The sequence below is a fragment of the Glycine max genome, chromosome 8 (genome assembly GCF_000004515.6).
Source record: "Glycine max cultivar Williams 82 chromosome 8, Glycine_max_v4.0, whole genome shotgun sequence".
Lineage (NCBI taxonomy): Eukaryota > Viridiplantae > Streptophyta > Magnoliopsida > Fabales > Fabaceae > Glycine > Glycine max.
Window position 1 is genome coordinate 41,859,652 of NC_038244.2, and position 26,185 is coordinate 41,885,836.

At 30.9% G+C, this 26,185-nt stretch overlaps 2 protein-coding genes across 2 annotated transcripts; one reads left to right on the forward strand and one right to left on the reverse strand.

Moving 5' to 3' along the window:
• Window positions 1–9,628: 9,628 nt before the first annotated feature.
• Window positions 9,629–12,819, reverse strand: LOC100777149 (coniferyl alcohol acyltransferase). Its single transcript, XM_003530674.5, has 2 exons — window positions 12,370–12,819; window positions 9,629–10,672 (listed from the first exon to the last, which is right to left on the reverse strand). Exons 1-2 carry the CDS (start codon window positions 12,817–12,819, stop codon window positions 9,695–9,697), a joined length of 1,428 nt encoding a protein of 475 aa, XP_003530722.1. The 3' UTR covers window positions 9,629–9,694.
• An 8,080-nt stretch (window positions 12,820–20,899) lies between these two features.
• On the forward strand, window positions 20,900–25,774 carry LOC100777669 (protein JASON). Its single transcript, XM_003530675.5, has 7 exons — window positions 20,900–21,252; window positions 21,474–21,522; window positions 21,613–21,683; window positions 23,262–23,410; window positions 23,951–24,686; window positions 24,778–24,860; window positions 25,326–25,774. The coding sequence occupies exons 1-7, from the start codon at window positions 21,151–21,153 to the stop codon at window positions 25,432–25,434; spliced, it is 1,299 nt and encodes a 432-aa protein (XP_003530723.1). The 5' UTR covers window positions 20,900–21,150; the 3' UTR covers window positions 25,435–25,774.
• The last annotated feature ends 411 nt before the right edge of the window (window positions 25,775–26,185 follow it).

Consider the following 26,185-nt stretch of genomic DNA (forward strand, 5'->3'; position numbering starts at 1 on the left):
CTACAAGAATATTTGTTATTATATTGGGTCATGAGTTTATCTATAATATAAACAAATTATAGTGAGTTTAATCGTTGATATTGACCAACTACAAATTTTTAATTAATTTTTTCTTGACCAATGTTTTTACAGACGGCTTTTTTTACGATAATGGATAAGAATTAGAATAAGCTTAACTCATTATAATTAAAATAAGTGTTGTAACGGTTTTAACCAACTGTAATTTATTTTTAACTTTTCAAAAATTAAAGATAGAATATTTGGAGCTGTGGGTCAATCACATTGTCCCTCAATTCTTTTACAGATTCTGGCATGATGTTTGATACAAACCTTTTCCCTATCACTGATAAGTTGATATATAATTTAAATAATACTACTAAACTAATTAAATAGCTTAGTATATGACACCCTGTCTTGGTCATTATGTTTATTTAATTATTGAGCTTATTTTGTTTTGAACTTTGAAGTTTAGTTGTTTTATGCAATGGCAGCCAAGAGCAAAATCCTAGTCCTTGGAGGAACAAGTTACATTGGAAAATTCATAGTTATGGCAAGCGTAGAAGCAGGTCACTCCACTTTTGCCTTAGTTAGGGAGAGCACCCTTTCTCATCCTCAAAAGTCTAAACTTATTCAGAGCTTCAAGAGCTTTGGAGTTACTCTTCTTTATGTATGTGCCTTCCAATCACAAATTTCTATTTTCTTTTCAAATAAAATACAGTACTCTTTCAAAGTTCAATAATCCAATTTTTATAATACCTCTGTGATTTAATTTGTAGGGTGATGTAAATAATCATGAAAGCCTTGTTAAGGCAATTAAGCAAGTTGATGTTCTAATATTTACACTAGGTGGGTAGCATATAGATGATCAAGTGAATGTCATAGCAATAAAAGAAGCTGGAAACATCAATGTACGTACATCCATAATCCTTTCTTTACAAATTAATTAACTAATTAATGACTGTCCAGGGTACTTCATTTTGTGAATTGCACCCATATCCAAAAGATATTGTATATTGGTGCATGTTAGGTAATTAAGTTTGTGTACTTATCAAAACAAGGTGACAAACATATCATATTTGTTTCTTGTGTTTTAAGATTTATATAGAAGAAAACAAACAACAAATATAAATATTTGGAAAAAAACAATAACTTCAAAACAAGGTGACAGTTTTATAATCATAAGTGAAAATAGAAAATATTTTCTCAAACTAAACTTGACATAAGTTACCATTCTAATTTATAATTTATATAATAGATCAAGTGACAATTTTTAGTTATACTTTAAGGTGGGTTTTTGCCTTACTTTCTATATTTCATTTTTGTTTCGCTATTTAATCAAATTCATTTCATGCTTATTTATGAGATCTCATATGCAAGTTTGTTATTTCTGTTTTTCAAATTGGTATTGTATCCATACTCATCCAACATAGCTTAATGGAAACCAAATTTCTTTTCTGCGGAGTTTAAATGGTTGCAGTGTTGAAAACTTATTGACTTAGTCATCTGGATTAGATGTGGACCATAACAGGGCAGTTGAGCCATCGGCCAGCTTTTTCGACAAAATAGTGAAAATCAAAAGGGCAATTGAAGCTGAAGGAATCCCTTACACTTACTTGGTCAAATACAGGATGCTATGCTAGATGTTAAGGGTTTATTTGTTGTTTTTTACTTCAGGTATCTTGCAACTTAGAGTTAGATACTAATTTTTTGAAATACAATATCTATTTAAGTGACTAACTTCTTTCAACAGATATTTTTTATACATGCAAATTTAATGATTATACACTTACAGAGCATGATTATCATTTATCGATCTGTCTACTAATACCACACTTGGCCACAATTTTCAGTGCTACTAGCAATAGGTTCATGAAAGCATATGCTGATTTGTAAAAGCCTGAAACAACCAATTAATTATTGGGGTAATTGAGTTTAACATTGTGATGTTAAACTTATTGTTGGGGTCCAAGGAGAATCATGGGTTGTTCCTTTTATGCTTTGTGCTGCTGAAATAGCATAATTTAAAGAAACATTAAAGATTGAAATGGACCAACTCAGGTGGTTCCATTTTATCTCTGCCCTTTCACTTATTGTTCTGATCCCTCAATGTTTTTTGTTTCATTCTGATTTTGTTTCCCCCCTTTTCTTGCTTTGTTTGATTATCAATAATTGTCTCAAATGACATGATGGAAATTTGAGTAATGTACCTAAGTGTGTTGAACCATTAAATTTGGTGCATTTTGTAAGCCAAACTAGTGTAGTGAGTGTGTGTATGTGTGCTGGTGCATTTTAGTAGTGTAAAAGTGTGTTTTTATGATTTTTAGGGCATACTTATATATCTAAGTAATTTAAAGTTGTATAGGCTTGGCCGACCTCTTCACATTGATGTGGTGTTCAAGTAGACATATTAGGAAAAAGGACAACACCTAGGTGGATAAGAATTAGAAAAAACCTATGTAAGTTAACATGTTATATAAAGTATTTAATTTTTTTAGTAAAAAAAGTAACTGTGAGATATTATTTTTTTTTCCATTTAATTAGAGAGACTTTCAAAAGAAATTGTAGGAAGGCTCCAGTGGTAGTGGTAGGACGAGGCCATTAACTCTGCATCAAGAGTTAAATTGTGGGCTGATGTTGCTGGACGCAAGTCTTAGGGACATCTTTATGGCTGGAGACATGTCCTCCCATTATATGCATGGTGTGGAACCACTAACACAAGTGAAGCGAGCATCATGTAGGTCATCTCAAAACATTACTCAAAAGTGGGTGACTAAACAAATCTCACAAATGAAAAACTTGAACAACGAATCAAATAACTACTAGAAAACCATCAAAAAACACAAGAAGAGATACTCAACACCATTAAGGAACTTAAAGCATTTGTGAGTGACCTCAGCCAGCGTCTTCAATCTGGTTGTTGTCACCATCCAAACTATGAAGAATATGACCAATACCATCCCACCTAGTCATTAGAGACATAACATTTATATATATGAATTTTTGTATTATGACTTAGTGGCATACTTCTGTGATTGTTTGATACTTTATACTTCATATAAGCACTTCAATGGGTTTTTTATATGAATTAGCAGCAAGTGCTCATATGAATTTGTATTATGACAACTACCATAGTTCATATATGTGAAAATGAAATATTGTTATGCATTAATTTTATGTTTAAATAGGTACTATTTTTCCAGGTTTTGATAATTTCCGTAAAAAAACAAATTTAATTTAAAAAACATAATTACCGAAGGTTAAACTCAATGTATTACAATAGTTTCTTATTGTGCAGAAAACACATTCTATTACAGCCAAGCCGTTTGTATTATCGACGATCAATTTATTGATGATTAAACCTATTATAATACCTTCTACTTAGAGTGGACTTAGCCCACTGTATTATCGACCGAGATTTTACATACAAACTCGTAGCCAACTTTAAGCTGTTTGTTTATAGTTGTTGTTTTAGTTTGGACAACAGTTTTTTATTATACAAATAAAAGTAAGAAGCATATAGAATTGTTTTTATAAGCAATTTAAGATATTTTATAAAATATTTAACCTAAGAGCATCTTTAAAGTAATAATATGTTTATATATATAATTTTATTTACTTTACAATAATTATTTCAAAGTTTATACTTACGATAATTTTTTATTGACTAACAATTCAAGGTAAAACTGTTGAGTTATAAAACAAATAAGAATACTCAATAAATAATTTTGATTAAATACAGATAATTATAAAGTTTTAAAATTGTGTCTTATTTTATCATCAGATCAAAATATTGTATATACATCTACACCTACAAAACAAGAAAAAAGTTTTAGGGTGGGCAACAACTAAAACTAAAACTATTTTTTGATATAAATTAATGTTTACATCAAATTAAACTAATTTAAAATGTGACGACAAAAAAAATTAAAATCTAATATATAAACGAGAAAAAACATTTTAAAGCAATTAATGTAATTAAAATTGTATCAAAAAATTAATGTAATTAAGAAATTAACGTGTAATTACAAATTTATATATACCACATGAAATAAATAGTATTTCTATAATTAATATAAGAAAATAAAATAATTTATACAGAAGTTAACATATATTTAAAGCAAATGTAAAATGAAATAATTATATATACAATTAATATGAGAAATTATATTAATTAATATATATTTTAACTACCTAATATATAAGGTTTTTAATTATTATTATAGAAGATATTTGAAAACATAAAATTTATGTGTTGATTAGATAACGGAGAACATTTTAAAAAAAAGAAAAACAAAACTCACCACAATAGTTCTGGTAAAAGTAAAATTATATTATCAATACAAAGGAGGGACAATGAATAAGAGGTTTGAGGTGGCAGGGGAGGGGGACTGCCCTAGTGGCAGCCAACCTAGTTTCACCCGTGTGTTTGATATAACAAACAAAAGCATACAAATGTGAAGTTTTTGAGAAATATTTAAAACAAAGTCGATCCTTTTTTTATATGAATCTTTGTGTTCAAATATCCTCTTAGTATATGTTAAATTAAAGTAAAGAAAGAGAACAAATGAAAGATGAACAGCACCAATGCAAACATATCTGCTATGCGTTAAAGTCAATTTGACCTCTCGAAGTAAAGTGGGTATATCATCATGGACTGAACGTACATTTAATTGGCGGCACCTATCGGACAGAAGCGAAATATGGTTCTGATATCATACTAAATTTTATAGTGCACCTATCGGACAGAAGCGAAATATGGTTCTGATATCATACTAAATTTTATAGTGCAGCCAAAGCATCCAAAAGGTCCCCTTAAAAATCAGTTCATAAGAGGATGGTCTACCCAGCTATATAAACACTTATCATGTTCATGAATTACCCAATGTGGGACTATTCTTAACATCATCGAATACCTTATGGCTTATTCAAACACAAAATATAAGAAGTTTTGAAGAATTAAAGTTTAAAAAATGAATTCATTTTCGAATCTCTTATTCTTTCTCATTTTCAAGTTCTCTTCTTCTGTATATTTTAAATTTTTAAAAAACTCTGAGACCACTTTATAAGACTATATTTATGTGCAATCAATCAACAAATGTGCTGATTTGTTTAGAGGAAGAAATGGTTTGATAGAAAAAAATACCTATAAGTTGTAATAAAAGTTTGAGGATAAGCTTTCTATAGAGTAAAAAATGCAGTAAAATATATATTTGTAACATTATGAAAATTTGTGGGTTGTCAAGAACTTAGTTGCATATACATCTGGTGGGTTGTCAACACATTTTTTTTAAATCAACTCATGCAGAGAACCTAGTTACATATGCTGAGAGGAATTAAACTTCTTTGCCAAACAGTAATCATAAAAAACTATCATGGTCAATGAATTGGAAGATATTATTGGCTTGAATTCAAGGTAGATTTCATGGTCAAGGGTTGTTGGCCGGAGGCTCTTAGATTCTTTCCCCCTACCTTTTACAAATGGTAAACCCAAGACTAGCCTGCATATATAAGGGATATCCTTCATTGGATCAATAATAATAATAAAGAAAAAGAAAATTAAAATATATCTAGATTTAACTTTTAACTGTTGCTATATTGGCATCAACAACAATATAGGGCAAATGTCTTTGGTTTACGTACTTCCTATAGGATCGACTCAATTATTTAGATAACTGAAGAATTCAATCACATCACTTTTGGATATACAAACACATGGCATTTTTTCTAAAACTTATTTTCCCATTTCTAATTCGAGGCTACTATCTTCTAGTCGAGAACGAGAAAGATCTTCAAGAGAAGTGATGAACAATGCTACAATTGCATGCATTGGGATCCTCATTTCATGATTCATGACAGCAAGAAAATCATTGCGGGCATGAATTGTCATCTCTGCCTCTCCATGAGTTGTCCACGGGCTCGCATATATAGACACCTCCAAAATAGCAGCATGTGAAATATATATTTTATTTAAACAACGCTTAAATTAAAGGATATATAGTTAGTTAATTTTAATTTATTATTTTAAAGAATTGAAAATATGCAAAATCCCATTTTCTTCTTTCTGTCTCATGTGCTGGTGTGTTTCAACCACTCAGCAAAAAATTGCACTCTCGGCTCTTTCTATATATATATATATATATATATATATATATATATATTTCACAAAGCATCTGTTTTGTGACCATTGGTTTCAGTTTCTCTTTAACACAAATGCTAAACAGATAATTCTCCACTTGAATCGATCTTTCTCCCCTCGATCGCTCTTGCAAGCAAAATTATTTTCTGTATTGGAATATATCAGAAATGAAATAGAGGAACATATATATTTTTCAAGAAAAAGTAAATTATTATTTAGAGACATTCTCGAAAAAGATAATTAATAATGGTGGAGAAAGAAATTAATAGAATTAGTGGAGCTGTAAATACAAGAAATGAACAACGTGCATGGTACAACTGCATAAAAAATGAAGAAACCAAAAATTAGAAAATAATTGTTGTAAACCTTAAATTAGCACATTCACCGATTCAATGATTAGGTTTCTAAAAAATATTATTGATTAAAGAATTACTACTAGTTTCAACATTCAAGTCAACCCCATCTCAATAACGGGCAAATTTTTTCATTTGGGGTACTTTTAGAAACTTATTCCCTAGATGAGGTCGTTTTTAAAGTTTTTTCCGCGAGGGGACTGTTTTGTACGTAAATTACATGGGGTCACAAAGCAAACCGCCATTGGAATTGGCGAATTTACTGTTCGTGAAGGAATCGCCACTGGGAATGACGATTTGGCCATGCATGGGGAACCGTCAGTCAAACTGGCGAGTTCCAACAGCTAGGCGTAGGGGAGGTCAAGTCAGGGTGCAGGACGTAGCGAAGCAGGAGTGGTGCAGCAGGAAGGCAGCAGTGGTGTAGAGGTAAGTCGTCAGTCGTACTGATGTTTTGCTATGAGAGAGAGGACTCGCCAGTGGCACTGGCGAGTCGCTTTATGAAAAATTTCACGTTATAAAAGAAGCTTCAGCAGTCCTCCATAGCTGTCCTTCGTTGCTTTCTTCTTCTTCCTAAGTTCCTCCTTGCACTTTTGCTTTCTTCTTGTTCCTCCTAAGCGCTTTGTGTTCTTGGTAAATATTTTTTAATGGTAACTTTAAATATTTGTTCTATTATATATATGTTAACTTAATTTTAATTGATATATGAAAATTATTTACATTAAGTTTGTTTATCCTCTTTGTAGGACATTCCCTTCTTCTTTCAACTACATGATTTCTCTCTTCTTGGTAAGTATTTCTTAACTTGAAAACTATATTATTTAGTTAATTTTAGTTGATATATTAATATTATTTAGGTTATGTTTTTTAAGTTATATGTTATTAGTTTTAGTTTTAGTTAATTTGATAATATTATTTTCTTTAAATTTTGTAAAATAGTATGGTATTATTTGTTTTATATGTACATGCTACATTTGAATTTTAAGTAGTATGTTAAAATATTAATATTATTTGTGTTATATTTATATGTTATAAAATTTAGTTGGTATATTATTATTTGTGTTATACAGTGCATTAGTTTTAGTTGATTTATTAATATGATTTTGTTGAGATTTTTTTAATTTATATGTTATTATTTGTGTTATATATATGTTTATGTTAATTTTAGTTGTTATGTTATTATTATTTGGTTTAGATTTTTTAGGTTTGTATGGTATTATTTGTGTTATATATATGGTATGTTAGGTTTAGTTAGAATGTTAATATTATTTAGTTTAGTTATTTTAAGTTTTTATTGAAATATATGATACGTTATTAATGTTATATATATACATTGTTTCTATAGTAATTTTTTGATTTATTTTAATTTATTTCTATAATATATGTTATTTAATTTTAATTTTATTAATTGAAAAAAAAATTGGTCATTTATTTAAATTTATGTATGTATTTTAATTTTATTAAAGGCAAAATAAATCATAACCAAAGTTAGTATTATAAATAATTAATCTTAACAATAATAACTTCTAAATAAATAAACATAATTACAAAATTACTACAAATACATTAAAATAAAAATGATGCCAAAAACTTAAAAGTATAAATTTAAAAACACAAAACTAAACAACACTTTAAAAGTATACATATTAGTTACACTTCATATTGAAATTTTAAATACCATTCAAGTTCAATGCTCGTAAATTTTTAACACACACTAACAAACCATTAACATCAACCTAATCTAATTAAAAAAATTACTACAACCTTATATTAAAAAAAATTCCACACTCAAAATACTTCAAATAAATATGATGCTACAAAATTTTTTAGTTTTAAAAACTTTTAAAAGTACACACTTGATCAATTTTTAACACACTAACAAAGCATCAACATCAACCTAATCTAACTAAAAATATACTAAAAACTTGAAATTCAAAATAAAATTTTCAGACTCAAAATATTTTCTTCAAATAAAAATGATGGTACAAATTTCTTTTATTTTAAACACACACCAACAACCATATGAAATATAAAGCTAATTTAATTAAAAAATTATTCAAAACTTCACATTCAAAAAAAATTACTTGACTGGAAATTTTGATGCTGCAAATTATTTGATTGCAAATTTCGAATTTAACAAATTTAAACCTGAAGCACCAAATTTGGAAAGCTTATGGCTGAACAAATGTAAACGTGAAGAAGGAAATTTTGAGCTCAGAACTTTTGAAAATACTAGAAATTTTCAATGCACGCTGAAGCAAGATGAGGGACGTATATAAAGACACTAAATCGTCAATGCTGTTGGCATCTCCCATGTGCCTAACTCGCCAATACCAATGGCAACTCCAGTTTAGGCTAGCTCGCTTATAGCAGTGGCGATTTCCCTTTAACTACTTGTGCCTGTCATCTCTGAAAAGCCTGAGCCTACCTCTTGTGCTGTGGAACTCGCCAATTTGACTGGCGGTTCCCCATGCATGGCCAAATTACCATTCCCAATGGCGATTCTTTCACAAACAACAAACTCGTCAGTTCCACTAACAGTTTGCTTTGTGACCCTATGCAATTTACATACAAAACAGCCCCCTCGCAAATAAACTTTAAAAACAACCCATCTGAAAAATAAGTTTCTAAAAGTATCCCAAAGGGACAATTTACCTCAATAACTTCTATATATGTTTTTAGTACCGAATATAAAGAATGATGATGCAACCATCCACTTTAATTCCCAACATAATCAAGACAGATGATCAATATTCCATGGTTATCTTCAATTCAGTATTAGACATAATCTTTCCAAATCCACATTGTTACATGATTTACACATTCAACCAACCATCTAGCTATCATAATTAATATTTTATTTTTTTGGTGACAAATTAAGAAGAAGCTACACAAGCTAGAAAAACAAAGAGAAAAATCTAACAGAGGAGTAAGATCTGCCTCTAAAGAAATATATATGAAGTAAGGAGCAAGATCATTAAATCTGTGAGGAATAAACCATGCAATGGATGTTATACTACTGGAGAGGAGGCTAATTGCTGCAAGGGAATCAAATTCCATGTATAAGCTTCTATATCAACGACTAACCCAATGGAAATTAACATGATATATATTGTTCCAATAATTAAATTAAATAGATCTACATTTAAAACAACACGATCACGTACAAGTACACTGACACATACACCATGCAACACTATATCACCCATCACTGATTAAGGTAATCCCAACTTATAGGCCTAAAGACATCACTGGCCTCAGATTCTAAGACCTCCAATTGCTCCTTGGCAAGATGCATGTACACAACCCAATCACCATTCCCTAAAGGGCTTGGCATTGGCATAACATAACCAGCTTGACCACCCCAAGGAAAATGGAAAGATCCAAACACAACCTCCCCCCACCCAAAATCCATCTTTCCCTCCATTAACCTTTGCCCGGAAGACACCACAAAACTCGGCCCTTCGTCGCCACTGCCACCACCACAGTAAATCTTCGCCACCCCAGGCTCTGGCCGGTGAGCTTCCACCCAATCAATGAGCCCTAAGAAATGCTCCTTCGTCGCCACCGCCAAGAACTCGTGAACCGCTTCGGCAACAAGCCCTAATGGCTTCTCCATCAACTCCTCCACTTCTTTCCCTCCAAAGGGTATGGAAAGCACGTTGCCGAAGTAACACCCCATCAATGCTTCCTTCTCTTTGTCACCATCACACAGTCTCTTCCTTCCATCAACCACAATACCCATTTTGGCAATAACCTTTTTGCCCTTCTTGTTGCCTCTTGAAGCTGCCTGAGCAACTATCTTCCACAAGAACGCGGAGAAACACTCAAATTTTGTACGCTTTGTGTTGTTTTCATTTGTCATGACGACGAGGGATTGCATCTTTTCAAGTTGCTCTGCCGTTACATAGTATATGCGACTGAGGAGAGGGGCGGTTGTGGCTTGAGGAGGGGTGATCTTAGAAATGGGGAGGTACATGTCATAAAGGGAACGAGGAATAGAACTTGGGCGACGAGGACTAAGGAGTGAGCGACGGAAACATGGGGTGGTGGTAGTAGTTGTGGGCTTCGTGGGCTGGGCTATCTCGGCCCATGATATGAGGAACATGTTTGCTGAATATGCATCTGCTATGCGGTGATCAAATATGCATGCTAGTACTATTCCACCGCACTTGAGTGATGTTGCCTGCATAAGGGTAGACTCAATTAATTAGTTTATAAGTTTAATGGACACACAGGTGTGTGTGTATATATATATATATATATATATATATATATATATATATATATATATATATATATATATATATATATTAATATTCATCATAATTGATGTGCCCTAACATTTAATACCAAGAAAATTAGACTAAAAAATCATTAAATTTTTTATTTTTTTAATTTAATTCAAGGATATTAATCATATTATCATATTTTATAATTTAACTTAAAAAATTAAAATATTTTTCATATATAGAAGAGAATTTGAAAAAAAGGAGAAAGGGTAAAATATTTTTATTTTTTAAAATTAAATGATAAAATACCATAATATCCTTAAATTAAAATTTGGAAAATAAAATAACTAATGATTTTATAGTCCAAAATTGTTGGTGCTAAATGCTAATGCATTTCCTCTTATTTTAAAATTATTGTAAGCCTAAGGTTTTTTAAAATTATTAACTAATTAAAATCATTATTAGTTTTAAAAAAATAATTTAAAAATCAATAAATTTATATATATGATAATTTATTGTTAGATAATATAATAAAATTGTTTGATATTATTAGTGCTTAACTTTTTTATTTTAATTACAAAATTAGTTTTTCATCAACACTCAACGAGAGTATACACCCCTAAAAATTGAAGTTAGAAAAAAGAGAGGAAAAGTTATAAATATTATTAGAATAAGTTTCTTCATCAAATAGAAACAACACTTTCTCCATTGCTATTTTACACCTTTTCTTTTAGAAGTCAATATATGATATGAGACCGGACTTGATTACAAGGTATAATCAAATCCGGACAAGCAATATCTGCGTTACAAAGAAAAATTGACATGAAACACTCTTATTTTATACATATTAAAAAACTGAATAAATAAATAAATAAAAAAGAACAAAACTTTTGTATAACTAAATTTATTATTAATATTATATTAAAAAGTTAAAGTGACACACTTGTTAAGAATATTAGGGGAAAAAATAATTAGTATTATATTAAAAAGTTGATATAATATTTATTTTAAAATATTTTTTCTTAAATACGATACTTATTTTGAAATAAAAGAAATAATATTTGTTTATGATTATTTTATATTATTTTTTTCTTCTACTCATACCTAAAACAATGAGGATATATGTGAGTATCATTACTCTATGATTTGCTCTTCCGCCTTCAGCTAAGGATTTATTTCTATCGACTTTTTATTAGATGTATCTAAAAATAGAAATCTAATTTACTAACTGAATTTTTAATTTTGTTTGTATCCAAAATTAAATGGTTGAAGAGAGTCAAAGTGGATGATGACAAACTAAGGTGGGCGGAAGATGGCGGATTAATACGGCATGCATGCATGTAAGTGATATATGAGAGAGAATACACTGATTAAGTGGACCGAAGATGCATAATTTGACTACTGTAATTATAAAACATTACATAATATATAGGTGAGAATACACTTATTAAGGGTTATAACCCTTAAAATTGTAGAAGGTCTATGACCGTTTTCATTAACCGTCGTTAAAATTGTTAGAACTGATTTAACAAAGAAAAAATGTATAGTACTGTTTTAATTTAGTCCAAAAATATATGTAGAATCGAAGATTTATATTATATTAATCTACACGTACATATATAGAAGTTAACAATCTCGTTATATATAGTACCTGGACAGTAAGCACTCCATTTTTCTTCTTTGGAACAAACTTCCCTTCAATGGTGTCATCTGGGTTGTAAAAGTTGAGGCACTTTAGCTCAACATCAGCCACAGCTTCAACAAAATCAACACCACGATTATTACAAAGCACCTCGGGTTCACCCACGTTGTTGGGCACCACTTCACCTGCAAATGCATAATAAGAGATCAAAGCTTGTGCTAAGGCCTTTTTTAGAGACCCCAACATTGATTCAAAGGTTATTTTGTTGGTGCAAGTGTCCCCTAAGGTAGTGGACGTTAGCATGGGGTTCTTATAGCAAAAGAAGACACCAACATCGATTGGAGGTAGAAGTAGGTCAAGGTTAGAGAGTGGAAGCCAATGTTCTTGCATTGGCACCACTGCTGCCACCACCTCTTCATTGGTCACATTCACGGAGAAACCTCCATTCTCAGCACCCATTTTTGATCAAGATGTGAAGGGTGTTGTCAAAGTTAATTGGCTTGGTGGTAAAGTACGTAGTTTCTTAAAGTTATGGATATTTATAAGCGTGAGGAGATGGTGGGATAAAAAATTCTTCTACCCATTAACGTGTGTTATTTGACCTCTTCCTTCCCTCTCCAATTACAATAATCCAAGTCAATTAAGGATGGAGTACAAGTGGAATTGGCAATGATATGGTGTGTTAGTCGATTATTGAAGTCTTAAACTTAAGAACAAGTAGTTTTTATGCAATTATACTTTTGGATTTATATATAAAAATATTTATTTTAAAAAAAAATATAATTTACAATTAATTTTTTTTAAAATGGTGATATAATTGTAGAAAATATTAATAAAAAATTGCAATTAAAAAAAGGTTTAATGATTATGTATTATTAGTGTAAAAAATTTTATATTATTAATGAATTATGAGTGTTTTTTGCTTTTTTAAAAGAATTTTCACATCTTAAAAATAAGAGTACACATTTCGTCTTTACATTTTTTTAAAAAAAAATTATCATATCACTTATTATATAATAATAAGTAATCTGTTTGAGCGACATTAGGCATTGATCTCTCTCTTTGCATACAATAGACAAAGATCTCTTATGCATTTGATGTTAAGAGCTTGAATTCTAACTTCTCTCAAAGGAAACAATCTATCTATAAGTGCCAATAGGTCTTTTTGAGAGAAATTTAATTTAAATCTTAATAACTGACCAAAATATTTATTTATTTTCTTTCACTTCATTATCTATATATCTCCTCAATTTCAATCTACCCAAATAGAGGCGGCATTTACAATTTTCCAACAACATCCCACCCACATCAGGATTAGTGGATACTTGTGAACCCTAATTGACTTTTTTTTAACTGTTGAAGAATTTCACATTCTCAGTTCTCACAACTATTTTGACCGTGGCATCAGAGCACACACTGTTGTGAAGTTGTGCTGCATGTTTCTTTTTCCACTGACTCCATGCGCTGCCTTTGATGACTCTCATTAAGCATTTGTTTATCACAACAATAAGGGAGAATCAAAATATTCAAAACGATCATCCGCACAATAATGCTTTGCTTTACCACCAAAATCCCAACCACCCAGTACTCCACCATTCACTTTTAACTATAAATTATTTAGTTGACTTTTGCATTCTCAAGTTAATTTTAAATAAGTTGTTTATATTATAATTTTTTATCATTGATTCACTTCCATTTAATTTATTTAGACATGCATTTTTATTTTTAGAAGGTGTATTTCATTTACTATTATTCTTTTATAATTTTTTTGTTTTAATAATTTATTAACGAATTTTCGGTAAAAGGATCTTTGTATTTTTGTTTTAATACTTCCACTAGTCCATAATATAGGGCACTTTGGACATAAATAGTTATTTCCTTCGTCTCTGATTATATAATATAATTGATTAATTTGTTTATTAAGAAAGTTAGTTAATTTATTTATTAATACTAATTTGTCTATAATTATAATATTTTATTCATGATATTTTATTAAAAATAATTAATGCATAAGAAAATTGAAATAAAGTTTTATAAACAGAGATAAAACAATTTTTTTTTCTAAAACCATGTCTTATAAATAGGAACAAGTGGATTAATTAAGTTTATTTTATTATTTTTTAAAATTTTATTATTAATGTACTAATTCTATCCTTATTAATAACCATTAACTTGTTATTAATAATAAAAAGGACAAATACTTTGAGTATTTAACAAGGATAACTAATAAAAAAATGAAATACTTTATAGAAATTATAAAATATCTTATATCACCTCCGTTCCAAAATAAATGTGGCGTTTGGATAAAAAAAATTATCCTAAAATAAGTGTCACTTTTGATTATTTAATGTAATATTAATTATTTTTTTCATTAATATCTTTAATAAATATTACTTTAATTTTTGAATCTAATATTAATATTATTCTCTTTTATCTATTTATTAAGGTTAATTTTATAAATTAACATTCTTTTTTTTAATCTATTATAAGCTTTTCTTAATATGTAAGATGATATTTATTTTGGAAGGGAAGGAGTAAAAATCATCATTAATTTCTTCTAAAAATGACATCTTCTTATTTGAAGGACCAAAAAAAGTATTCTTTTTAAGTAGTAAATTATGAAAAATGGCATGTATGGAGATGATAGAGAAAATGGTTGTTGGAAACTTAAGAGGTAAAACGGGTTTGAGAAGAAAAAAATATTGAAAAATAGTTTTTTTTTTAAAGTTTTTTTTTTTTACTAAATTTCAATTGATGTCTTAAACAAGCTAAGATCTGGTATAAACTTATTTTTTTTATATAAAAAATAGCTTAGTTTTGAAGTCTCAGCGGTCTCTCCTTAGTATCTAAAGCTAAAGGATAAGTTTGTTTAAATTTATATTTTTTTAATAAAATAAGTATTTTTCTTGTTTTTATTTGTCTAAATTAATTTTACTTTAAAGAAACAGTTTTTTTAACTTTTTAATAAGAAAATTATATTTACTTCTTAAAAATTATTTTTGTTAAAAATATTTATTTTTAAATTATTTCTTTTTAAATTTAAAGAAAGTCATTCAAAATGTACCGTAGAATATCAATCATATCATGAACACCTACCAAATTTGTGGCGTTGATGTCAAATCAATATTCCATACCAGCTTTTTGTGATAACAAAGAGACAATTAACTCAACACTTGATAAACACTAAACCACTAGCTTTTACTTTTGGTATTTTATTATAATTTATATATGCTTTAATTTAATTATCAATTGGCATTTCAGTAGTGATATTTATATTCTATTTTATTCTTTTTATTACTTTAATTTTTATGATTTTTTTACTAAATTGACAATTTAAAAGTTTTACACTAATATTGATATCTTCAAATGATTTACTTATTATTTTATAAAATGATTATTAATAAGTACTTCTATTTTTTTATGTTTTTGTTACTATATTACAATTTTTTATATACTACTATTCTCGTACGTTACTATTATATTTTTTTTTATCAATTTTATGAAACTTTATCACTCCTCATCATATTTGTTTCAGGTAGTTTTAAGTTAGCCTTCATTATTTATTTTTTCCTATTATTATGTTATCAACTTAAAATATTTATCAACTTTATTAATAGATATAATCTTCTGAAAATTGTCTATCTACCTTTGGTAGGGATCTCTTTTTTCAACTATAATTTAGTCAACCGGGTTCTTACCCTAATATGTATTATCACATGTTTGCTGCACCCTCTGAACAATGCCTCCTCAGTTCTCATTTGCATCCTCTCTTTTTAGTTGTTACCCCATTAATACAGCAACACACATGCACCAAAAACAAATCACTCACTCTCATTATCCAACCGGCTGGCCCAGCTAGGCATCACAAAAATTAATAAGAAATCCTTCTCATTTTCTAGAGGCCACATCACTCATGTCACACATAATTAATTATTAATTCCTTTTCTAAATTATAAATTTTGAATATGTGTGATATAGACATATTGGTTGAAAACATAGGCTTATATTTGTGGAGCTTGCACTAGCGCAGTTAAGAGCTACTTCAAATTGAATTATTGCACCTTAATTTTTTAACTCCAGCACGTACGTACGTGACGGATTGGAAATTTGGTCGTTGGCCTATGTTTAGCGAAGGACACTTATATTGCCTCCATATATATTGTCCATGGGAGGATTGGAATTGATTTAGGAATGCTGCTGTGGGGTATATCGATCATTATGCTATTGTTTCTTCATTGAATCATTATAACTTGGCTTTTAAGTGTATGTTTGATTTCATACTGAAAAAATGATTTTGAATTATAATTGATTTTTAATATATTTTTACACATTTAATTTCATATTAAAAAGAAAATTTAGAATTGATTTAGATTCAAAATTGATTATGAATTAAAATAATTTCGAGTAATTTTTGTGTTAGATAAAAAAGTTTCACTCAATTTTATTTCTAATTTAATTTTATAATAAAATATTTAAATATAAATTACATCACTTCAATATTATTTTTAATAAAAAAAAATTAAAAAATAATTACATTCAAAATCAATTATTTCAATATGCTCGTTCATATTAACACATTAAGTGAGGATATATTATAGTATTTTATTTTCATAAGAATATTTTATCGTATCTATTAGTCAATTAATAAAATATATATTCCAACTACTAGCACTTTTAAGATATTTTTTGGAAAATTGACAAATTAAAAGTTACAACTGCGGGAACCTCAATTAGGAATACATGCGCTAGTAATAAAATGCCGCTTCTACTGTGGAACAATAAAATGCAGCATTGAGAAACATAGTTTCAAGCGTATACTCAATTGAAAATTATGTAAAAGAAAAAAAACAAACTCAACTGAGAATTGATGACCCAAGCAAGTAAAGCAATTATTAATATCTCAATGGCAATGCATGCACATTGAATTATCTTTATAAGCAAACCAATTCTTTCAACATGCCTATATCATAAAAATACAACTGTAAAGAGCAGTTAGCTTCCATCATCAATCTTGACCAAGTTTATTGCCGTATCATCAGAACCTATATATTAATTGTAGTCCTCTCACCAACCGACATGAGATGCCTGCCACAGCTTGCTAGAACTACATATTTATTACAAAAAGTGATAATATTTATTGCATATATATACTAGGACTTCTGGAAAACTAACCGGATAGTGTTACGAAAGCATTATGGTGTGATGTTTTTGGCAAGCATTATGAATAAAATGTACAAGTGTTTTCAATTTCTTCACTCTTATTCTGACCATTTTCAATTTAAAGTAATTTTGATTTTGACTTCGTCAGCTGGTTTGTTACTGCATCACTTAATTTGATGAATCTGTTTGCTGAGTATTTATTTAATGTGCTGTCTTCACTCTTTGTTGTACATGCATGACTCATTTTATGAACCGGAAGATACATAAATGATATATTGTAAATCTATATTATTTTTTATTGTATAAATATTGTTGTAATTATAGTTCTCAATCAATAATAGAAACAATCACTGTTTCTAAGGATGTAGACATGTTGGTTGAACCTCATTAAATTTTGTGTGTTATATGTGTGTTTGATTATTTTGAGATTTAAAATTTCAGTTGTTATTACTAACAATCGGTATCAAATGGTGCTTAACAAAATTTGAAGTAGGAAAGTTTGATGGAATTGAGAATTACATATTGTAACAAAGGAAAGTTAAAAGGATTTGTTGGCATAACAAAATTTTCTAAGGTGGTGCGCACAACAAAACCTATTGGCATGGATGATATGGATTGGGAGGAGTTGAAGGAGAGGGTTGCGGTGATCATATAATTGTGTTTGGTAGACAATGGATGTATGAACAAAATTGGAGAGTTAGTATATGTCCAAGTCCATGACAAACAAGTTGAACATGAAGTAGAAGTTGTACGAGCTAAAGATGTAGGAGGATTCTAATTAGCAACCACATGTCAATGTTTTCAATCAAATTATGAGTGATTTATTGAGGCTTGATGTGAAGATTAAAGACGATGATAAGGCAATAATTCTATTGTGGGCTTTGCCTAATTCCTATGAGCACTTAGTGACCACCTAAAGTATCGGGAAGACACCATTAGTCTATAAGAGATGGCAAATGTAGTTATGTCCTACTATTAGTGGAAATAGAATGCAAGGGAGTGTTCTCAAGCCGAAGGTCTATATATGAAGGGGAATCAAGAAGATGGGAGGACATAAGGAAAATAGGGTTCAAGGAGAAGGAAGAAGTCCAAAACTAGAAGCAACAAATCAATTTAGTGCTTTAATTGCAAACAACAATGGCATTAAAAGAAGAATTATCCAAATTTGAAGCAGTTTGGTGAAAGGGATATGTTCTCTTAGTTTCATGCAATCAATTTACAAATGTGTTGAGTCTTGATTTTAGATGTTCTTACAATATGATGCTCAACAAGGAGTGGTTCACCACATACAAGTCAGACAATTTTGGCAATGTCCATTTAGGTGGCCATAAAACTTATGTTGTTGTTTGAATGAGACAAGTGTAAATTATTATTGATGATGGTGGAGTGAGAAAGTTGTGTGATATCTGACATATCCATGAGTTGAGGAAGAATTTGACCTCGCTTGACACTTTGCATGCTAATGGTTTTAGTTATAAGACTAATGGAGATTGGGATACCCTTAGAGTGTGTAAAGGGTGCACTGATTGTGATGAGAGCACAATGGACTTTAGGCGATATTTACAAACTGTTGGGGAGCATAGTTGTAGGTTGAGTTACATCTGTTGAGTCTGATGATAATGCTACCATATTATGACTCATGTGTTTGGGCAATCTCAGTAAGTGTGGGATGGTGGAGCTTCATAGGAAGGGGCTCTTAAAGGGAGTTTGGAGTTGCAAGTTAGACTTTTGTGAATATTTTTGTGCTTGGAAAATAGTCCAAAGTGTGTTTTAAAGTTGCAAAACACACAACCAAAGGGATCATAGACTATGTGCATACAAAATTCTGTGAGGAACATGACTTTCAAAAACATTTTGTGAAAAAATCCACAACTCAATGGTGTCGCAGAGGGGATGAATATGTCCTTATTGAAAGGACCCAATGTCTAAGGTTGAATGTTGGCTTTTTCAAAGGCTTTTGGGTAGAGGTAGTAAATATGGTGTGCTATATGCTTAACCGATCACCATGAGCTTCATTGGATCGATGAGAAGTTGTAGAGGAAGTCTAAACATGTGCACATGGAGATTTTACCAATAAGTGTCAATCAGGTGGTTTGTGGACTTTTGTTGCTTTTCACGACACTTTTAGATTAATAGGTCTCATGTTACGTCAATTTGAATATACTCAATCTGTTCAATTGCAGCCTTATAATGCAATCACATTCTTTAATTCAATTGTTGTTTTTGTTTTTGCATTCCTTATTTATCCACCGAGTTAGTTTTATTGTCTTTGCACCCTTTACCTCCTTTATGATTGAACAATCATTCAGGGGCTTTTGTTGTTGATCCCGATTGATTTTAATAATTTAAGAATTTTTTGGTGTCATGCTAGCTTTTGTACATATATCTAGTGATGAAAAATCTAAATTTGACCCAAAGTAAAAAAAAAAGTGTTTTTGTAGGTTATTTCAAAAGCCTGAAAGGATTCAAGTTTTGGGATTTAGCTTCCAAAAGAATAGGTCAAATGTGTTTTATTTTATGATACTGATGTAATCCCTTTTGCCAAACAATAATAGAAACAATTCCTTTGCTCCCAGAAATGTATACACACCTCTTGAATCTCGTTAATCTTGTGTTCGTGATGGTGATAACGATGATAATAATGATGTTCGTGATAATGGTTGTTATGGTACCAATGGTGGTGGTGACAACAACAAAAATAATCATTGTCAAATGTAGAAAGGTTTTGTTGTTTAAAAAATAAAAATCAAATTCATAAATATTTGTTTTTTTATTTTAAAAATGAATGTAAAAATATTTTGAGAATAATTTAAATAAATTGTATTTAAAAGCCAAAAATAAAAAACTTACCACCACCTCAAATGAGTGCTTAACAATTAAGAATTGAATTATTATTTTTTAGTATAAGAGCATATTTAGAATTTTCCAAATAGATGAGAGGCCAATTGGATAATTTAACCAAGATAACTGCATAAATTTTTATTTTAAAAACCAAAATAATGATTAACAAAATTATTTTAATTATTAATTAATAATTAACAACTATAATTACATTTTATCCTTTAGTAATTAAATTAGGTTATCAGTAACCGTAAATATGTAAATCTTGAGGTAAAATCCACCTAAGATATTCCATTTTTTATCACAAATATCCATCCATAAGAACATTCTTGTTTAACACACGAGTGCAAAAAACAAACATTCATCACCCTCACAGCCTCATCCCACTCGCCGCCTGCATCACCACCCTGCCACGCGACACTCCAGCCACGTGTCCGGACTCAGAAGCGCGTGTTACACACCCGAAACCTCCGCGGTGGCGAAAGAAAAAGAAAACGACTCGTTCATCGCAGCACACAGCTCGCGTGCATCGCATTCATTCATTCATTCCCTCCTTCGTTAGTTCAAATTTCAAAATCGACTCGCCACTCGCACCTCACTCCTCACTTCTCACACACACACTTTCCACCAAAACAAAAGGAAAAAGAAAATAAAAAATAATACAAACGTAACGTTAGCTTACCTGCTCCGAGCCTCTTCCATGACACGCTCTGCCCAGAGCTGCTGCTGCTGCTGCTGCTAGCTTCGACATTCAGGTTCGTTTCCCGATCCTGCTCCCCAACCACCACCATGGGATGCTTCTTCGCTTGCTTCAGAGCCCGCGACTCCTCCTCCGCCACCGCCCCCACAGCTACGGTGCCTTCTTCTCCTTCCGGCAAACACAAACCTACCGTAACTATACCACTGTTCGCAGCTTTTTTATTTTTTGATATCGAGTTTCCGCTACTTTGTTCGCTTTGCAGAAGCGAAGCTCGAACGCTCATTGAATAGTTCAGCTGATTTTATTTTTTTTGTGAGAGTTTTTGTGTAGTTTTTTTTTTTTTTTTTTATGTTTTGGTTTTGGTTTTTTCTTTTTCGCGATGTGAGGGTTTTGGTTTTGCTGTGTGAAACAGGATGTTGTGGTCTCTCGAAATCAGTTATCCACTTTGTTTCTATCCGAAGGTGATTTTTATTTTTATTTTTATTTTCATTATTATTTTTTGTTTAATTCTGAGTGTGTTTTACTGATTCTGTGGTTTGAATTTTGAGTAGAGAGAGAAAACTCTGTTGTGCGTGATGATCGGAAGAGTTTTGAAGTGGGATCTCAGAAAGGTGACTATGAGGTGTGTTCTTTTTTACATAGCTGCTATTGTTTGTTGTGTGATTATGAGTTTTCGCGTTTTGTTTGTTGTTTTTGGATTTTGGAATTTTCTGTTTGAGCTGAGTGTTGGGGCATTTTGTTCCTGTATGTGAGGGAAAAGGAAGGTGTTTGATTTTGTTCCAATTGGGAACTATACGGCATACTATTTGTGATTGTGATTTTCATGGAACTTTGTAAGCAATTTTATAGTTGAAGTGAAATGAGAACAGTATGAAGGGAGCAAGTAAGAGTAGTTTGCCAACATTCTCAGAACAATTTTAGATTCTCAAAACTATGAAATTAGCACTCGGAGCTGGCTTTTTTAGATTCTGTCCTATATTGTAAAGGGGGTTGAGAGGCAACTAAGCACAAGGATTCATTTTGTTTCAACTGGGTCCTAACTTGTTGTTTTCAATTGTTTTTGAGAGGATTTAATATGGATAATGGGATTGTGGATGCCACAGAGCAGTGACCTGGATGGAATCTCTAGTTTTAGTTTGAAGTGAAGTGGGATTTAGCATTGATGTCAGTATAGTTATGTTTATTGTAGGCAGTGGCAGCTCTAAATTGTGCAATAGCCTGAGATGCTTTGACTTAGTCCATATGATGGTCACAGTTAGTGTGTCAGACCACCACTCACCATGCACTCTGGCAAGCCTTGGTGTTGCATTGTGTATTTCTACCACGAGACTCTACAGCAAGGTGTCTTGTAGTTAACCTGACCGTACTGAGAAGCAGTGTGTGTGGAAATGGTGGCCACAAAATATTGACTTCTATCTTGTTACTGTTTCAATCATTTTCTAAATGAAATAATGAATTAGCACTTTTGAGTTTTGAAGTTTTAAACCTTTAGTCATGTCTAATTGTATCAACTGAGATTTGAATCAAGTGTTTATAATATGGAATGAAAGGAACTACATTTTGGTCTCACACCCTGAACCTTGCTGTTCTTCTATGTTGTTATTACTATTATTCTTTTGTGCCTTTTCTACTTTTTGAGGATATCTTTTCAACAAAACAAATGAATTTATTCAATGACAAATTAGAGGACATTGTTGAGTTTATGTCTACTGGCTCATTCTCTGGTCCATGCCCCTGATTACATTTGTCATGAAGGTAGCAATTTTCAGATGATGATGATGTCACAATATCATTATGTTAGTTCCATGATATATTCCTGATATGTCTTGTATGAACCATATATCTAGTTATCTCCTTCATATAATTGCCAATATATGAAGTTTCAGGCACATAAATATTTGTAATATCAGCAACTAGATAATCTAAGATGACCAATGTGGCAATGCCTTGCTGGTGGAAAAATAATAGTCTTGATAGAATGTTTCTGTTAATTTGTTTTTGAATTCTTACAAGTTAAATTCTGTTTATCATGAGTGAATATCTTTTCATTATTATACAAGATTTTGAAAAAAAAAAACACTTTTTGAAGTTTTAAGTCACTTTAGTATTTTATTAAGTTGTTGATTCGTACTTTAGATGGGTGCATATTTACGTATACTTTGTAAAATTTGTTTATATAATCAGATCAACTTTTCTGCAGGCCAAGTTTCTCAAAGCTGGTGATACCTTGGCAAGGACCCCCCTTGAGAAAGCCCACCCTGTTGGTCAACCTTTCAATCCCTCAACTCCTGTAAAATGTTGTGAGGAAGGGGGGAAGAGAACTGATTCCTTAGAGCAAACACCAAGCAGGTTATTGGTCTCCTTTGTATTGAATCTTTTTCATGCTGATATTGAGTAATAATGAATGTAAGCAAGTAACATTTTAGTCAATGTCATAGGAAGTGGATATTCTTTTCCTTACTCTTAGAACAATGGGAAACAGCTGCAGCTCATTACCATTAAAAATTTGTTTGTTAACAAGGGTCACTCTCAAAACATGATGAAACTGATTCTCATTTCTGCCCTTTTAGATTTTTTTAATGGGAATGCTGTATTATGGGTGTGAAGAAGTAACATTTTAGTCAATTTTGTAGGAGGTGGATATTCTGTTCCTTACTCTTAGAACAATGGGAAGGCCACTTTATTAACAGGGTCTGCAGCTCATTATGATTGAAAAGTCTAAGAAAATATGTTCTTTAATAAGCGTTGCTATAAAAAATGATGAAATTGATTCTCAGTTTTTCTCTAAGATTTCTTTTAATGAAAATTTTCTGAGGGATTTTCACTGATTGTACACATGTATTGTGGTCATACTTAGTCCATTTCTGAAAATTACATATTTGTTTGCAGCTGTATCTCCAATGTGCTAAGTACTCAATGTGACACTCTTGATTCTACGGAAGGAATTAGGACAGGGAGTCTTCACAGTTTGGATAAGAATGACAAGAATACAGCTTCTGTTTCACCTTGGCCATCAACCACATACACGAGGAGGAACAAGTCTATAGGTTTTGAATGTGACAGTGATTTATCGTCCTGTGACTCATCCGATTATGGTGGGCGACATATGAAAAAAACAGATTCACTAAATAATGAGAGTACATATAAACCATCGCCTAATCCTACCCCGATGAAGCTATCTGATGAGATGCAAACTCCTGGAACTGCTTACCCTTCAGCAAAAGACTTGCCAAATGGTAAGCCTCGAGTTAAGTCCCAGTTTGTGTATCCAATTTACAACCCTGGTCATCATTTCTCTCAGAAGAAATTTGAAGAGAGTGAATCAGTTGAGCCGTCTCAAGTTACAACTTCAACTTCTGAAAAAGAGTTAAAGAAAATGTCTTGTGAAAATGAATGTAAGGTAGAGGAAAGCTTGTCTTCCTGGTTGAAGCCTGCAGCTGTCATTCTGGAGGAGAGAAACAAGAGAATGCAGACCAGTTATAATCAGGTCCGCAAAACACCTGCTGATAGGCCTATCATTGGGATGGTTGCAGCTCACTGGAACAAGGATGGGGATTCTCAAGCTCCTCCTCCGAAGTGGTGGGATGGTAACGGCATACCAAATTCAACCAATAAGTATAAAGAAGTATGACTCATATATAATCATTATTTCCTACTTGAAAGAGGTTTGAATCTATATATTGCATTTGCTTCTAATTTTTGCTGATTTTTTTCAGGATCAGAAAGTAAATTGGCATGCAACATCATTTGAAGAGAGGTTAGAGAAGGCATTATCTGAGGAGACTGTCATCTCTCAAAGGTATGCATTCTTGTTTAAGCATTGCTGTTTGCTTGAACTATGCTCACTTGTAAAAATAAGGCGATAAAGAAAAAGTTAGCGTGCATGCTTGCTTTCTCAAAATATCCTACTCTGAATGATAAGTCCCTCTTTTTGTATCATTGAGTTACTGAGTTTAGCTTGAGGGTAATGGTAATGGGGACAAAAGATAACTATCATTGGTCACGGAATACTCATTCGTAAGACATAATTTATAGGAAAATGCTTATTAGTACGAAATTTTTTTCATGATATTTGCACGTCCATAATTTCCAAGAAGAGTTATCCGATGCTTTTAAATTTTTTTTTTTTAGTATTTATTTATATTTAAAAAAGGAGAGTGATCCACGTAATCATTCATTCAGTTGGTGCAAATATAATTCGTACCAAATAGCATTGTTGTAATTTATAACATCCTTCCAATTTGTTATTTGTTTTGATTCACAGGAAGGATACATGTGGCAAATCAATTCCTTTTGATGAGAACGAAGAAAGTGATACTGCTCTATCTCAGCTGCAATCTTCAACTCATCCACAGTCCGTGGTGTCATTTTGATGTCTATTGTCCCTCTCTGCTCTTTTGTCTGGTTAAAGAGATATTGTGGCATTTCTCGAAACTAAGTCTGAATCCTCCTCGTTCAAAATGCTGATTGGTTGGAACAAACATTGGTTTATTCGAATTTTGTGGTAATATAGAACTATCAAGCTGTGTCACACGGCTTGTATTGTATATAAATTATGGGAATTATTGCGTAAAATAATGGGTATTGGGACTTGGGAGTTTAGTAATGTGTTTTTTTTTCCCGTTAAAAATTGAAGTAGTTCAATTTTGAGATTCGCATGAACTAAATTTTTTGGATAGGAGCTTTGGATCCTGAATGCATATACTTAAATCATGTTATCTGTCATGATAAATGTTAAAAATTAAATAGAATTGAATAGTTTGTATATATAAACAAAGGAGAAAAATTAATGAAAAGGATAACCTAATAATACAAAATTAACGAGAATGATTATTTACCAATGTAAATGGTCATTTCCAATATTATAAAAATGGTTCTTTATTCCTTTACTTAAACATTTTGTTTGTATCAGGATTTTATAAGGTGATACATGAAACATTAGCTTAATGTAGAGAAGTTTCATAGAAATAAAAAAATTATTGTATTGCTGCTAAATGTATTGGATGATGAATGACGAATAATACAAATGAGATGCGCGAAATTAAGCATAAGAACATTAATCAATATACAATAAATTGCAAAGTTAATTGTAATTGAGTTGTTGCAAATAAAATCATTTTCTAA

Coding starts and splice junctions, on each gene's coding strand:
- LOC100777149 (XM_003530674.5), bottom strand. CDS start 12,819: ATGGGTGCTGAGAATGGAGGTTTCTCCGTGAATGTGACCAATGAAGAG. Junction 10,673..12,369: donor ATGGAGTGCTTACTGTCCAG/GTACTATATATA, acceptor ACCCTTATGCAG/GCAACATCACTCAAGTGCGG.
- LOC100777669 (XM_003530675.5), top strand. CDS start 21,151: ATGGGATGCTTCTTCGCTTGCTTCAGAGCCCGCGACTCCTCCTCCGCC. Junction 21,253..21,473: donor CCGGCAAACACAAACCTACC/GTAACTATACCA, acceptor TGTGTGAAACAG/GATGTTGTGGTCTCTCGAAA. Junction 21,684..23,261: donor CTCAGAAAGGTGACTATGAG/GTGTGTTCTTTT, acceptor ACTTTTCTGCAG/GCCAAGTTTCTCAAAGCTGG.